The 16155-nt window shown below is 39.5% G+C and overlaps 1 protein-coding gene across 4 annotated transcripts in view; it reads left to right on the top strand.

The window, feature by feature from the left end:
* Nucleotides 1-13867, top strand: part of parga (poly (ADP-ribose) glycohydrolase a) — a 152907-nt gene extending 139040 nt beyond the window's left edge. For all 4 annotated transcript variants that reach the window (XM_080215867.1, XM_080215864.1, XM_080215866.1 and 1 more), the window contains 3 exons: nt 9269-9374; nt 11770-11898; nt 12253-13867. In XM_080215867.1, coding sequence (XP_080071993.1) covers nt 9269-9374; nt 11770-11898; nt 12253-12395 — 378 coding nt within the window. In that variant the 3' untranslated portion in view covers nt 12396-13867. The remainder of the gene's footprint in view (nt 1-9268; nt 9375-11769; nt 11899-12252) is intronic.
* The last annotated feature ends 2288 nt before the right edge of the window (nt 13868-16155 follow it).

A 16155-nucleotide genomic window follows, 5' to 3' on the forward strand; every position in this document is an offset into this window, starting at 1 on the left:
AACGCTGCTGAATTTGTGCTGCTCATGGATCTTCATCAGTTGTCACTTTACACTAGGTTCTTCCTCACAAAATGTACTTTTGTCTGAGGTACCTTACCCAATTTTATGCATCAGTTAATAGCTTAATTTGAATTAGCAAGGAAATGTTGCATAAATGCCCGCAACTGTCTCAGCAGTGTAATGTTCAGATGATCAAAGAACTGTCAGTTAGCTCAACAAAACCCAGTTTAAGTTAAACAAAATGGGTACATTAGCTGCTGCATAAATTAGTTCAGTGTTGTCATTAAAGATGGACTCGATATGTTCAGATTTTCTCTTTTCCATTTCAACAATGTTTTGATCACAAATTCTTTAAAGCAACCCCAAATATAACTATCATTACAGATCCAATTTTATTCTTATCCTTTGCAAGAAACATTAAATTGAGGCAGTCTCTCTCTGTTCTGGTGGTTCAGATGTACATTACAGTATTATGTGATCAAGATCAGGGGATTCTTTGAGTGTGCCTAGCATTCCCCACCCACCGCTGCCAGAGACAAAACTGATTATCGCTACAGTGGAAGCTTGCTTTGTTCGAAATGGCTGCCACTAAACAATTACTGGACTTCACATAATTAATTGTGTATGAAACATTTTAAAATGTTTCAGAGAACTGCAATGAAGTGCTTATATAAATGCAACTTTCTTTATATGTATTGGAACTGAAGATATCAAGTAGAACCTGAGTACAAATAGCCTCAAAATAAAAACAGACATGGGTTAGTGACATAAAGATCCCTTAAGAGGGGAAACATATTTTCTCGCAGGTGGCAGACTTACTGGCCATGATTTTACCGGCAGGCCCACCCGAAATTGGGGCAGGCGAGGCATGCAGAATGGCATTCTCTGTTGGTCTCGGGCGCAATCTTACGAGTCTCGGACAGGCATGCTGGTAAAATTTGATTTATTATTGTAAGATGCATTGACATACAGTGAAAAGTATTGTTTCTTGCACGCTATACAGACAAAGCATACTGTTCATAGAGAAGGAAACGAGAAAGTGCAGAATGTAATGTTACAGTCATAGCTAGGGTATAGAGACAAATAAACTTAATGCAAGGTAGGCCCAGTCAAAGGTCTGACAGCAGCAGGGAAGAAACTGTTCTTGAGTCGGTTGGTACGTAACCTCAGACTTTTGTATCTTTTTCCCGACGGGACAAGGTGGAAGAGAGAATATCCAGGGTGTGTGGTGTCCTTAATTATGGTGGCTGCTTTGCCGGGGCAGCGGGAAGTGTAGGCAGAGTCAGTGGATGGGAGACTGGTTTGCATGATGGATTGGGCTGCAATCATGACCTTTTGTAGTTCCTTTGCAGTCTTGGGCAGAACAGGAGCCAGCCCAAACTGTGATACAACCAGAAAGAATGCTTTCTGTAAAGGTTGGTGAGAGTCTTAGCTGACATGTCAAATTTCCTTAGTATTCTGAGAAAGTAGAGGCGTTGGTGGACTTCCTTAACGGTAGTGTTGGCATGGGGGACCGGCACAGATTGTTAGTGACCTGGACACCATTCCAACCACTCTATCCATTGGAAGCTGAATTGTCATAGACTGTTTTGCTAGAGCTGGCAGCAATTAATATTGTTGTTTGGATTAATTGTTTTTCTTCCCTTCGGTTTTTGTCAGCTGACTTTATTGTGTTAGGAGAAGAGAACCAAAGCAGTGAAAACTTTTCTCCTACCTTTCTATTCTGCACTTAATGCTAATAAAGACTATTCCTTTCCCAAATGTGTGAACTATTTTATCTTATAAAGTAGCCATGCTCTTGAATCAGCTGAATACGCAGCACTAGCCCACCACAATTTAAACATTGTGTCAAACCACTTTAAGTTACAGTTATAAGTCATCTATTATTTAAATGACCTGATGAGTATGTATACATTTGTATTATGTCAGGTCACCACAATGTCTATGTTCTTTATTCCTTCTCTATTCAGGAAGGAAAATAATCTTGCAGCATGATTTAATAACTAGAGCTCTTTGGTTTTGACATTTAATACCTAATTTCCTTAGAAGGAATTGCTGCTGTTTCCAAAGTCTGTCTTGTCCATACACAAAAAGTCTAGAAACGAATACAAGAGACTGCTATGCAACAATATGCACAAGAATTTGTAAGGACAGGAAAAGACATTTAGGTTTGCAAACGTTGCTGCTCTTTCAGAAATGATATCCATATAAGTACTCCACCTGCCAATCCCTTCACCATCCAGAAACAGCCCAAATGGGCCTATTTATGTCACCTTCAATAGCCTTGCCTGGTAACCTGGTTCCCATAACTCTGTCGCTAGGGTGACCTCCCCACTCACTCTTAACCCAGTTTTCAGCCTGCCTGCAGCACTCCCACCCTCGCAAACAGGTTTTTGTGCCTGTTCCAAATTAGTTGATTTTCTTTATATTCTTAAACTTTAACCACAGCATCTCAGTCTCCTTTTTCCAGAAAAAGCATCCAATTTATCATGCAATTCCCTTAACACCCCTCCTTTTTTGTTTCTTGCTCATGTATTAATTATTTTAGTTAAGTCCACATTAAATTTCAGTTGTCACCTCTTGGCCTAGTCAAGTTTAATTTTTAATTGAATTTTTTTTCTGCGTCTATTTTATTATTGGTAACATTTTTCCTGCCCACTTATTTTGATGCCACCCACAGATAAATCTGTCTCAGCCCATGCTACATACTGATCCTTAGATAATCATTGGATGTCAGATCAATTTTTAGGATACTTAGCTAAGTGTCTTTCTGCCTAGCCTCTTCCATTCCACACTGTGATTAGCTTGCTATTCCATGACTTTCTTGAAGGAAGAGTTTTGTTCACATAGGCTGCGATTTTACAACCTCGTTCCACCCAACCTTCAGCGAGGCAAGGTGGTACAGTTGGGTGGAAGGCAAAAGATCAGATTCATGCCCAGTTTTTTGTCTTCTCCAATCACACTGGCACTGGTTTGCCGGCAAAATCAGCTTTGCGCCAGATTTAAATATTAATGACATGCCATGTTATTAGCGAGTCCTGGGCGCACTCATCCGCGTTCACTTATCTGTACAGCCAATAAAGTACTTTTTTTGAAGTTTAGTCACTATTGTTGGAAATAGGGTAGTTATTATGCATACGGCAAGCTCTCACAAACAGTAAGGTAATGATGACCAGATAATCTGTTTTAGTGATGTTGATTGATTGAGAGATAAATATGAGCCAGGACACAGGGAATAACTCCCCTGTTCCCCTCCAAAGCAGTGCCGTGAGGTCATTTACGTTTACTCAGGCAAGCAGTTGAGACCTTGGTTTAATTCCTCAGCGAAAGGCGATTCTTCCAACGGTGCACTACACTGAAGTGTCAGCCATGATTTTTCCTGTTTAAACCCTAGAGTGGAATTTGAACCTGGGACTTTGTGATTCAGAGGCGAATGTACTACCAACTGTATCACAGCTGACGGTGAAAACCGTCAGCCATGTTGATAATCTGCCTGGATCTCTAAACTACCTATTTGCTGTCTTGGGTGAGTCAGAATTGCTTCCACCTGAACACTGGAGAGAGAAGCCATAGCACTCTCACTGCAACGCAACTCTCACTGATTCCATCACCTCACCCAGCCACCCTGTGGAGCTAAACCAGGCCATGTAAAACTTTAGCAGCTGTGCATGCTAGATTTGGTATTGTGAGGCATCTATCCTGATGAGTGCAAGACGAAAATCTTCAGTAACATGTTATCTTGAAAAAAAGAGACAAGTCTGAGCAATCCAACCTTTAAATAACCGTATCCATCACTATCTGCAGAGGATTGTGCTTCTCCTGTGTCTTTCTGCAAGTCTACCCTTTAACTTGGGGGACTTTCTATCCTCTTGCTGAGAAAATATTGCTAAGAAGTAACTGTTGAACAACTTGTAAATCTAGTCATTTGTTTTGGACCTTCACTCCTGCATATACAATTTGGAAAACTTTTTTTTGTCTCGAGATATTCTTCGCAATTTTGGATTTCATTTCACTGGACCTCTCTTATTACTGTTTTTCACCTGTTTTCCTTGTTATATCTTAAAGCCCTCTTGTATACTTCAAAAACATTCTCATTCTCTTGAACATAAGACTTTTCATCCTTGTCAACCACATTGACTTTAATTGTTCTTTGATATTTATACTTTAGAGTTACTTTATTGTTGGCTAACAACTGTCTCTTTCAATGCTTCCATAGTTTACTGTATGACTCTCACTATTTTGTTATTTTAACATCTTTAGCATTCCTTTATTTTCTGTGGCCCCTTTGAAGTGCATTGGAAATTTTTATTACTTTAATGATCTTTAAATAGATGTTTGATGTTGTTAAATCTTTGTCATTAAAGTCCACGTATCTCCTTACTAATGCTGTGTTTGGTGCTAATATTAGCTTTAAAACGTCCAAAAGAGTTTGAAGTTCTGCGTTATAAATTTGTGCCATTGGATGTATATGAGGTGTTGAAGCTATTCCTCTTGTGATTTAATGACTGCTGCTGTTCTAGCCAAAGAGCAATTTATTTTACTTGGATTGAGTTACTTCTGTGAGATAATGCATAAACACAAAACAAACCTGTCTCCATTCAAATGGCTATTAAGTTTGCACGTATATCTTTGGTAATTGAGCCAGACTGGAGCACATACTGACACTAATCTATTACAACGTTGTACATTCACCATGAAACAAGTATGACAACTAATTTTTGAGAGAGATAAGCCTGGTTAAAAATAAATTGTGTTGTACCTACATATGTCGGTGAAGAAATAGGCTCGCAATGAGAGGTGATCTGTTATCTGGATTGATAATGTTCATTGGCTGCGACTTCTTTGTAATTTTTCAAAAGCCAAGATTTATCATTAAATGCACAATTTTGAAATTGTTCAGAATGAGTAAAGTCAACATTTTACTTGACTGTGCAAGATCTATTATTTTTAAAAACTCTTGGTTCTGTTGAGTAACTAAAGCAATTTATTTCCAACTAAATATAAGAATTTATAGTTTTGCAGGGTTTTTACAAAAACCTTCCTTTAATGCTAGAAATGAAAAGCAATTGAATGTTTCCTTATTCATTGGCCAATATTTGTTGCCAGTGTCTAATTGCCTTTGGTGTTGAGATGCCGGTGTTGGATGGGGGGTTGGCCCAGTAAGAAGTCTCACAACATCAGGTTAAAGTCCAGCAGGATTATTTGGAATCACGAGCTTTTGCAGCACTGCTCCTTCATCAGGTGAGTCACTCACCTGTTGAACGAACAGCACTGCGAAAGCTTGAGATTCCAAATAAACTTGTTGGAATTTAACCTGGTGTTGAGACTTCTTGCAATTGCCTTTGAATTGAATTGAGTGGCATTTAAGAGTCAGCATTACCGTGCCTTTGGAGTCACATGTAGGCCAGATCAGGTGAGGATGGCAGATTTCCTTTCCATAAGGACATTAGTGAACCACTGGATTTTACGATCAATGAACAATGGTCTCATGGTCATCATTAGATCTTTAATTCCATGGGGTTTTTTTGAGTCCAGATTGCACCATCTGCTGTGATAGGATTTGATCCGGAGTCCTCAGGACATTCCCTGGGTCTCTGCATTGTCGAGTGACAATATCACTACCACCACGTCCCCATAATTTTTAGATTGTTCTTGAGGCTTCCTTCCTGTAGCGATCAGTCATATTAGCTTGGGTATAGACAGTCTTTCTTGTCAGTGAAGCAAGTTTCTTCAGGTTCATTTTCTTTATAGATAAGACCATCCAGTTTAAAATTCCATAATTTTTTAATCAAACTTTTATGATGTGTGGTCAAAAAATATTTAAGAGAATCAGCCTTTCATGAATTGAAAATGAATTTTATTTCAGGTACATTAAATTTGCTCCCCCGGCTTTCTCCCCACCCCTAAATAAATTCAAAGTTTCTCTCCCTTTCCATCCTTGTTTTGCAAACTTTGGGTATATTGCATAAACTCAGAAACAAAAATGTTTATTTATCTCCAAAGTACTGCATGGCAAACAGATTACGTTCGCTGTGATCTATATGCAAACACAGTGGATAGTTTATACGTAGCAACAGCTCACAAACAGGAAATAAGATAACTTATCACACTGAATATTAGCCAGGATATCAAAAACATCAGTTGTTTCTAGAATAAATTTGTATAAAGAAATGGCACCTCAGATAAATGCCTTGTTTCAGCACTTCCAACAATACATTGCTTCCTCGTGATATTACTGAATTCTGGAGGTCAATTCTCCCACATCGTAAAGTTTAAAATTTATTGATTAGCCACAAGCAGTTTTGCATTAACGCTGCAATACAGTCACTGTGAAATTCCCTTAGTTGCACACTCCGGCACCCGTTTGGGTACACTGAGGGAGAATTTAGTATGACCAATGCACCTAAGAAGCATGTTTTTGGACTGTGGGAGAAAACCAGGGTACCCGAAGGAAATCCATGTAGATACAGGGAGAACGTGCAGATTCCACAGAGACAGTGAACCAAGCCAGGAATCGAACCCGGGTCCCTTGCGCTGTGAGCCAGCGGTGCTAATCGCTGACAACTCACTTCTCAGTGTTCTATTGTCGTTTCTAATAATTCAATGACTGATTACCAAGTTTCTGTCTCATTGACTGCCAGGATTCTAAACCTTCTGTCTGTACCTTCAACTGCACTCCATTAGACAATGAACCCAACTAACTGAATCACTGCAGGGCATCTCAAGAAACAATACCATACTTGATGCAGCATAAATGATAAGCTAACAATTAGATGCTTTGTTCATTGAAGGCACGTACATCTTTGAGTCAGAAGATGATGGGTTGAGGCTCTGTTCCAGAGGTTTGATGTGCAGTCTAAGGTTGACACTTCAGTGCTGTTCAAAAGAAGCAATGCATTGTCAACAATGCTGCCCTCAGATGAGAAGATAAACCGAAGTCTTCTAGTAATTGCAAAAGATCCCATGGCAAGCTTCAAAAAGAAAAGTGCAGTGCTCCTGGTCTCCTGGCAAATCTTCATCCCTCAACGAACATCATTAAAGTACAAATTACTCGGATATTTATCTCAGTGCTGTTTGTGGGACCTTGTTATGTGCAAATTAACTGTGATATGGCAATACATTATTATTTGTGTAGACACTTCAAAAGGACTCCATTAGCTTTGAAATGTTTTGAGTTGTCCTCAGGTAATCAGATTAGCTGTATAGATGCAAGTTCTTGTTTCTATCTTTCTGTATTAAAACCATGCTAATGGTATATTTTGTTTTGTTACTTTCAATAGCAGCAGTGGTGGCAGTCTTAGATTTTGCGTCAGAGAGTTTGAATTCAGGGCCTTTGCAGAGATTGAACTCATGGACTGTGTTGTACAGAGGGAGTGCAGCCAGGAATCAAACCCGGGTCCCTGGTGTTTTGAGGCCGCAGTGCTAATCACTGACAACTCATTTCTCACTGTCTCATTCTCATTTCTGACAACTCAGTGACTGACTGCCAAGTTTCTGCCTCATTGACTGCCGAGGTTCTAAATCCTTCTGTACCTTCAACTACACTCCATTAGACAATGAACCCAACTAACTGAACCACTGCAAGGCATCACAAAACAAAATACAGCAATGTTGGAGTGATGTATTTTAAGTAAGCCATTAAACCATGTCTACCAGATATAATAGATTCATGGCATTAGTTGAAGTGAAGCACTGGAGTTTTCCCATTGTCCTGACAGTAAATATTTATTCACCAGATTTTGAGCGTGTCTTCACCCACACTCTTTTCCCCTTTGGGGAATACTGGGGAGATGGTGGAAAGATTCTTTGACTGTTTATCAGCCAGTTGAATCGCTTCATGAACATTGCTTCCATGGTTAACAAAGTCCTGGCATTGAACTTGCACACAGAGCTTCTAACCCAGAGATAGGAATGTTATCACTGCCACACAAAATCTCCTGTATTCCCCAATTAATGCTGCCAAAACTGATCCCTCTGCCTATCTAACAGTAATGATAACACTAAGATTTCCTGAGGACAAAACATGCCCTTTATAAATTTAATTTCAATATCAGTTGTATTTACAAATTATTTTTGTTTCTTTCCTTGAGCATCACTAATGATATAGATAAAGCAAAAGTAAAATAATATATTCAATCTGGCTTCTATTTTCAAAGATAGGAGCTCTAACAAGAAAACATCCTGGACCCTTGTTTAAATATATAATAAAATACAAAAGAAATATGTTGGAAGATTTGAAATATTCATTAAATAAAAGTGCCCAGTGTCTGATATATTCATTCCATTAATTGTTGAAAAAGACAATGCATTATCTATCACATGAAGTGAAATGGCCTCCTTCTGTGTTTATTTGTCCTATGAACTCTCATCATAGTCATGCTACATGCTTCATGTCCACTGTACAACTGAAGGGATAACACTTTTTTTTCAAACTATTCATGTTAAACGTAACCTGAACAGTGAAGCAGCTCACTCAAACCCAACTGATAAACACTCCTCAGTTGGTAGCTTAAGTTAATCTCCCCCCTGCCCCATGGTGCTAAGTTGCCAATCTTTAAGTCATCTTGCAATAGGGAAACACCAAGTTGAAACTTCAGAAAAACAGCAAGAGGAGGATTTAATAATTCATAAGGGGGGGGAAAAAAGCATATTTCAGAAGTGTGACTTCTGCTGAGCTGAATCCCGTTGAGACTGTTTAAGATCTGTACATAAAGCCAGTGTGCATTCAAGTCTTGTAACTACAGCTGTGCTGCTGTGTAAATATTCGCTCTGTGATTGCTGTTAATCCCCAATACTCCCAACAGGCTCTCAGTAAATAGAATCGAAAGTTATTGTCTCTTCTTCAAAGTACTGTAAGCAAAGTTGAATGGTTTTAGGACAGTCAATCAGGAGCTGAGCTTTTTATCATGTTGAAGTAGAATATACAAAGACACTGGGTACAATGGTGTGTGGATCCTTCAATTACAGTGCAAAAAAACAGATAGGGTAGTAGTGTTGTTAATACTCATAATGCAAAATGCATATTACAAGCCAGATTTTCCCTTAATAGCAACATATGAGCAAGCTATTGAATGAAGCTGAATAGAACTCCTCCTTTTCACAATTACCTTATATCATGGAATTGTTCAGTGACCTAGGTTAGACCTACAAGGGGGCAATAACATTGTGCATCAGTAACTGTGAGAGATTGAACTATTATTTTTTTTCCTCCATTGCCCTTTTGTGCATTAAATATTTTCCTATCCCTTTGTCCTCTAATTATTTGCAGGCTTATTGTGGTTTTGTGCGACCTGGCGTTGATCCCAAGAATCTTTCTGCTGTAGCCACAGGGAACTGGGGATGCGGAGCTTTTGGTGGAGACGCCAGGTTAAAATGTAAGTAAACAAGTGTTACCCAATTTTTTTTAAGCATATCCACATGAAAGTACCGTGAGACAAAGATTGTTCAGTCATTCATTTCATTGCTGTTTGTGGGCGGCACGGTGGCTAGCGCTGTGACCTCCGAGCACCAGGGACTTGGGTTTGAGTCTCAGCTCGGGTAACTGTGCGGAATTTGCACGTCCTCGCCCCCAGTGTCTATGTAGGTTTCCTCCCACAGTCCAAAAGATGTGCTGGTTAGGTGCATTGGCTATGCTAAATTCTCCTTCAGTGTGCCCAAACAGGTGTTGGAGTGTGGCAACTGGGGCATTTTCACAGTAACCTCATAGCAGTGTTAATGTAAGCCTTACTTGTGACAAACAAATAAACTTCAAACTTTCTGACAAAACAGCCATAATTGCACTTCAAACATTATTCTTTGGTCATGATGTGCTTAGGGGACATCATAAGGACAGATGCAAAAAGTGCTCTATCACTACAAGTTCTTGCTGGATTGATAAGGAGTTTGCATTTAATTAAACTAGCAGAGAATACTTTGATGCTGTAATATCTATCCTTGTGTATGTTCAGCTTTATTCCATCATGTTTAAAGTGTTCAGTGATGTTGATAAATGTGTTGCAAGTGTCTAGCTATTTTGTTAATTTCATATTACCAAGAGATTTCTAGAAGAAAATAAATTATGAAGGTCCAAGATAAATAATTTGTGTATTTCATTCATTAATCATTATAGTGAGTGTCTCATTATTTAAATATTCAGACTTTGGATCTGTGCTTGCTGAAGAGCTCGGCTGAAAATGTAGAGATGGATCATTGCAAAGTAGCCCAGCTGTTGTTGAAAATTTCACAATTCTGTGAAGAAGGGGTGTTGGTTGGAGACATTTGCCAAGTTATTTGAAAGCGAGTAGGAATTATCATTCACACTGTCAATGCTTGACCCAGATGCTTCTGGAAGACTCTAAGTTACTACCCAGGTTCATCGGTTAACCCTTGTAGATAATCATAAGACATAACTTCAAAGGGCAAACTTACAGACGAGAGGTATGAGCCTTATAGGGCGGCATAATGATTAGCAGTGCTGCCTCTCAGCACCAGGGACCCAGGTTCGATCCACTGTTTGCAGAGTCTGCATGTTCTCCCCGTCTCTGTGAGGGTTTCCTCCCACAGTCTGAATGACATGCTGGTTAGGCGCATTGGCCATGATAAATTCACCCTCAGTGTACCCGAACAGGCACTGGAGTGTGGTAACTGGGGGATTTTCACAGTAACTTCATTACAGTGTGAATGTAAGCCTACTTATGACACTGATAAATAAATTTTGAACAATGTTTCAGGCAATATAAAGTTAATGTGGGGTTGATTTTTGTCTTCTGTTTCAAAAATGTCAAACCTAAGCATCTCACAAAGCCGCATGTCCTGAATGTAGCTATCAACATGTCATTATTTAATGAGAATCTCTTGGCAATCCACATCTTACAAAGGAAAGGCGGCAGAGTGATTACTTCTGCTGCCTCACAGCGCCAAGTTCCTGGGTTCGATTCCCAGCTTGGGTCACTGTGCAGAGACTGCATGTTCTCCCCGTATCTGCATGGGTTTCCTCTGGGTGCTCCGGTTTCCTCCCACTGTCCAAAGATGTGTGGGCTAGGTTGATTGGCCATGATAAATTGCCCCTTAGTGTCAGGGGGACTAGCTAGGGTAAATGCATGGGGTTATGTCGATAGCGGCTGAGTGGGATTATGATTGGTGCAGAGTCGATGGGCCAAATGGCTTCCTTCTGCACTGTAGGATTCTATGAAAGGAAAGCTGTCTTTGACTTTCATTAAATAACTACATGTTGATAGCTACATTCAGGACATGTGGCTTTGCAAGATGTTTAGGTTTGACATTTTTGGAACAGAAGGCAAAAGTCAACCCCACATTGAACAAGCACCTACAGATTACAAGTGTTTAGCATGGAGAAATTGCCTTCATTATATGTGGGGTTTGACTCTCGAGTAGTCATTTTGGATTTCAGCACTGATCCCAAGGGACTCATTACTATCCTAGGCTTTGCTTCATAATAAGCACAGCTTGGAGGATATCTTTCTCATTGCTGATCCGAATGATAATATTGTTGTATTTAAGCGGCTCTAATATGTTAGTGGGTAGGCCGTTATAGTTGATGTAAACATTGAAGTGTTAAATGTTGCTTATAAAACGGTTACTCCAAACAATGAAAAGTAATATTAAAAGCCGGCCTGAAGATGGCTGTAAAATGTTAGAAAAAAATGTATTATACAAATCCACAATATGCCAGTCAGCATTTGAAAGAAATTAGATTGCTGTTTTGAGCAGGTTACTTCATCAGAGACTAGCTTTCTGATAGACTGACACACTGACGTGAAAATGTTGTAGCCTTATTGCAGATGATGGCAGCGGCTGAAGCAGGGCGAGATGTGGTTTATTTCACCTTCGGAGACCGGCAGTTAATGTCGGAAGTATATGAAATGCACAAATTCCTAATTGAGAAAGAACAGACTGTTGGTAAGCCTAGCTCATTTTATAAATGTTGCTCCCTACCAAATGATCAACATTTACAATCTAAACATGCAGGAATAGACTGCGAATAGCCGCAGCATTTTCTTGTTCTATTGAAAATGATCCTTTGCACCTAAAAGGTTTACATACTGTAATTTACTAGTAAACTTTCTGTTAAGTATCTTGCTGCAATCACAGTCAACCTATTCTGGCTCTTTTTTTGCTAAGTGTTGCATTGAATTAGCTGGACAATTCAGTGTTGAATGAATTCTGATATTGTAGATATTCACTCTGCAAATCTTGACCTGAAACATTGAACTGAATAGGAAACATCTTTTCTCCCCATCTTTTCCTTTTCAGGTCACATCTACAGGCTTTTGGAGCGATATTACAGTGAAGTGTGCCGACCCTGTTCCTTTGCAAAGCCGCACATTAAACTCTACAACTTCATTTATGACTCTGTAGCCTTATACACAGATTCAACAGATGAGGACGATGAATGACAGCTTTTAAAGTTTCCTTTTAAAGACTACCTGTAAACTCAGGAGGAAGCTGAGCACTATCGCTCAACGTTATGGTTATGCTTGCAAGAGATCTGGATATTATAGCCCCATGCATAAAGAAAATTCATCCCAAAACATTGTTCATTATTCTGACAGAATGTTTTCTGAAATATTTTTGGTAGCAACGTTTATTAGTGCTAGCAGTCAATCCTAAAGTGCTTCAAATTGAAATTTCAGGTATAATAACCATGTGGAATTGTTGGCCCAGGGACTAATAGGAGAAATATATATCTACTCTATATAAATACATATCCTCCATACACTTTATGCAATCATAATAGAGGAACAACTACCAATATAAATCTTGTCTTACTTACGAATAATTATTACAATTATTCAGAGGGATTAAACCAGTGTTATCTTCTGATTCTGAGTAATCTCTGGTTAATACATTTTAATCAAATGAAACCCGGCATGCTCTGAGCATGGTTTTGTTATTGCATTATCAACAAAATAAAGACAAACTTTTAAACTAGAGGAGCAAGAAAAGTCTCCCCTTTGGCATAAATTGGGAGGGGAAGCAATGATGTGGGTGTTTTTGTTTGGTTTTGAAATAACTTAATGATATGAATACCAGTTGTGTATTCTTTCAGACTGTGGTACTTGATACCAAAAATATTAAGGAGCTGGCTAAGTGGCTCCTGTCAATAATATATCTGGAGCCGGGGGGAGCTCTGTGCCAATGTCTAAAGAAGTATTTTTTTTAATTGTCTAAATAAAGGTTTGATGTTGAGTACAAAGCTTTATGAAGTTCTTTATAATAATGTTGTATTGTACATTCTGCCTGATCATGAGGACATAACTAAACTGCTGTTTACCCACAGACTGTAAACGACTAGACAAATATTCGAAACCAATCAACTCTGACAAGAATGGGATGTGAAAGGGCCCATGGTCACTCTCAGTTTCCCATCTCCGGTTATCGGGTGTTTGTTCCGTCACGTTCAAGAAGTGAATATTGAAGAGTGTTCAATGTGTGGTTGACAGAGATCCTTCAGGGACTGCCTGACTAACAGAGTGGGGAGTGTGGGAAACATGATTGACAGATGTTCCACTGATATGACCTGGTATCCACAAGACACAAAGCATTGTAGTTATAAAGTAAAAGAAGACAGCAATTTTAGATAAATACAAATGTTTCTGTGATTAGCACCTTCAAATCCTCTGCAGTGGTAGAGTTGAGAATGGTGGTAAGATTCACTTTGCACTAAATGATATTTTTGATTTTAATTTAGCACTTGGGTCGTCATCATATTTCAAGCTTTCAGAAAAATAAACTTTATACTCAGCCCATTACGCAATCCTTTTGATTCCCATTCGTTCTGTGTGTACAATTCTGCTTTGGGACAGGGATTTTAGTTGATGCATTGCCCTCAAAGAAAATTGCACATTAAATGATCATGTGAACTGTTGGCTATCTGTTTCATTTGTTAAGATTAAATTTGTGGTTTTAGTTCACAGAACTGTCATTTTTCACCAGTGTTATTCTCAGTTGCAGAGCACCTTGATCAGATTCATCCTAGTCCATAGGACTTGTAGTACGTCACTGATATTTTCTACCTATTCCCTCCAATGAAGCATTGTCATGGTTTCTCAAAGTCTAAAGCCAGTTTCTATTAGTAAGACCATAAGACATAGGAGCAGAATTAGGCCACTTGGCCCATCGAATCTGCTCCACCATTCAATCATGGCTGATATTTTTCCCATTCTCTTGTCTTCTCCCCATATTCCCTGATATTCTTATCATTCAAGAACCTTTCTATGTCTGTCTTAAAGACACTCAATGATCTGGCCTCCACAGCCTTCTGCGGCAAAGAGTTCCATAGATTCACCACTCTTGGTGAAGAAGTTCCTCCTTATCTCTGTTTTGAAGGATCGTCCTTTTAGCCTGAGGTTGTGCCTTCTGGTTCTAGTTTTTCCTACTAGTGGAAACGTCCTCTCCATGCCCACTCTATAGTAAAGGTTTTAATGATATAAACAAGAGCAAGCAATCCTGTCGGTTCTCATCTAATCACTTGATAGGCATTAGCATGCAAGTGGACAGAGTCCTGGACCGTCATTTGCCCAAGCAGGGTGGGATAGCATCATTCAGAACAAAGGCTAAATACTGCGGATGCTGGAAATCTGAAATGCAGCCTTGGCAGCTTCAGTGGAGAAAGAACTAAAGCTGACTTTCAAATTGCAACCTTTTATTCCTCAGAACCGAGTCACAACCTGAAACATTACCACTCTTTCCCTCTCCACTAATCTTCCCTCTCCTGAGGATTTCCAGCATTTTCAGTTCTTATTATAGAATTCTTACGGTGCAGAAGGAGGCCATTTGACCCATCAGGTCTACGCTGACAACAATCCCAGGCCCTATCCCTCTATCTTACACATCCTGGGTCACTAATGGGCAATTTAGCATCACCAATCAACCTAATTGTGGGAGGAAACCTATGCAGACATGGGGAGAGTGTGTGGCGTTTGCAGACAGTGACCCAAGCTGGGAATTGAACCCAGGTCCCTGGAGCTGTGAGGCATCAGTGTTAACCACTGTGCCACCTTGCTACCCAGTGTATTATTAGTTCAGCAATTTGGGCATTGTTGGCTGGGCCAACATTTATTGAGTGTCCACCTTTCCTTGTCCTTGAACTGAGTGGTTTACTGGGGTCATTTTAGAGATCAATTAAGAGTAAACCACATTGCCGTGGCTCTGGAGTCACATGTAGGCCAGTCCAGAGAATGATGGCAGATTTTCTTCCTTAAAGGACGTTAGTGAACCAGATGGGTTTTTCCGACAATAGACAATGGTTACATGGTCATCAGTAGATTCTTAATTCCAGATATTTTTTAGTGAATTCAAATTCCACCATCTGCCGTGACAGGATTCAAACGCGGGTTCCTGGAACGTTAGCTGAGTTTCTGGATTAAGAGTTTAGCAATAACACCACTGGGCCTTCGCCCCCCACCCTCTCCCACCACCGCCATCCCCCCCCCCCACTTTGGATGCTGTGAATTATTAAGGTGTCCCCATTTAAGCCTCTAGTCATTAAATACTTTGACCAAGGAGTTGCCACTTGATTGTACAATTTACTGAAAGTTACTCAACAGGCGTAACCAGCACGAAAAATCATGGATGTTTTTAAGACCAAATTGCATTCAGAGTAACTTGAATTTCCCTGTTTCCTTTTGTGCTATTTCTTTTAAATGTTGGCACTGGGAACAAGTACTGGCCTATCTACCACAGCAAATTATTCAAAAAAAAATGCTGTCTGAGGTAAACCTATTTTCAACTGCATTGGACCTCAAGCTGCTGAAGTATATCTAGAAACATTTCAAAGCCAATTTTAAATCAAAGTTGTGTTTTAAAACATTATGGTGTTCATGGCAGATTTTGCATTTGGTGATTGTGTTGTGCCCAAAGTGCAAACTGTCCTTGAGCTACGGTTGTATTTATAAAATAACCTTTCTTCTGCGTTCAACTACTTCGAGGTTTCGAGACCTGCATAAATGGACAAAACCTGCAGATCAAAAAAATTGTTCCTTTCTCTGATTGCTTCATTTTCCACTCTTCCCCCGGTAACTGGAGAACAACACTTGAAGCTTTCACTTATGTGGATGCATTCAAATCTTCCCACGGAGCTAAATAAACACCACTCTTTAAAGTTTACTGACATCAAAGGAATAGTCCATAAATTATGTTCAGAGTGCGGCAGCA

Source organism: Carcharhinus amblyrhynchos, chromosome 31, assembly GCF_965287045.1.
Source record: "Carcharhinus amblyrhynchos chromosome 31, sCarAmb.v2.hapA, whole genome shotgun sequence".
Taxonomy (NCBI): domain Eukaryota; kingdom Metazoa; phylum Chordata; class Chondrichthyes; order Carcharhiniformes; family Carcharhinidae; genus Carcharhinus; species Carcharhinus amblyrhynchos.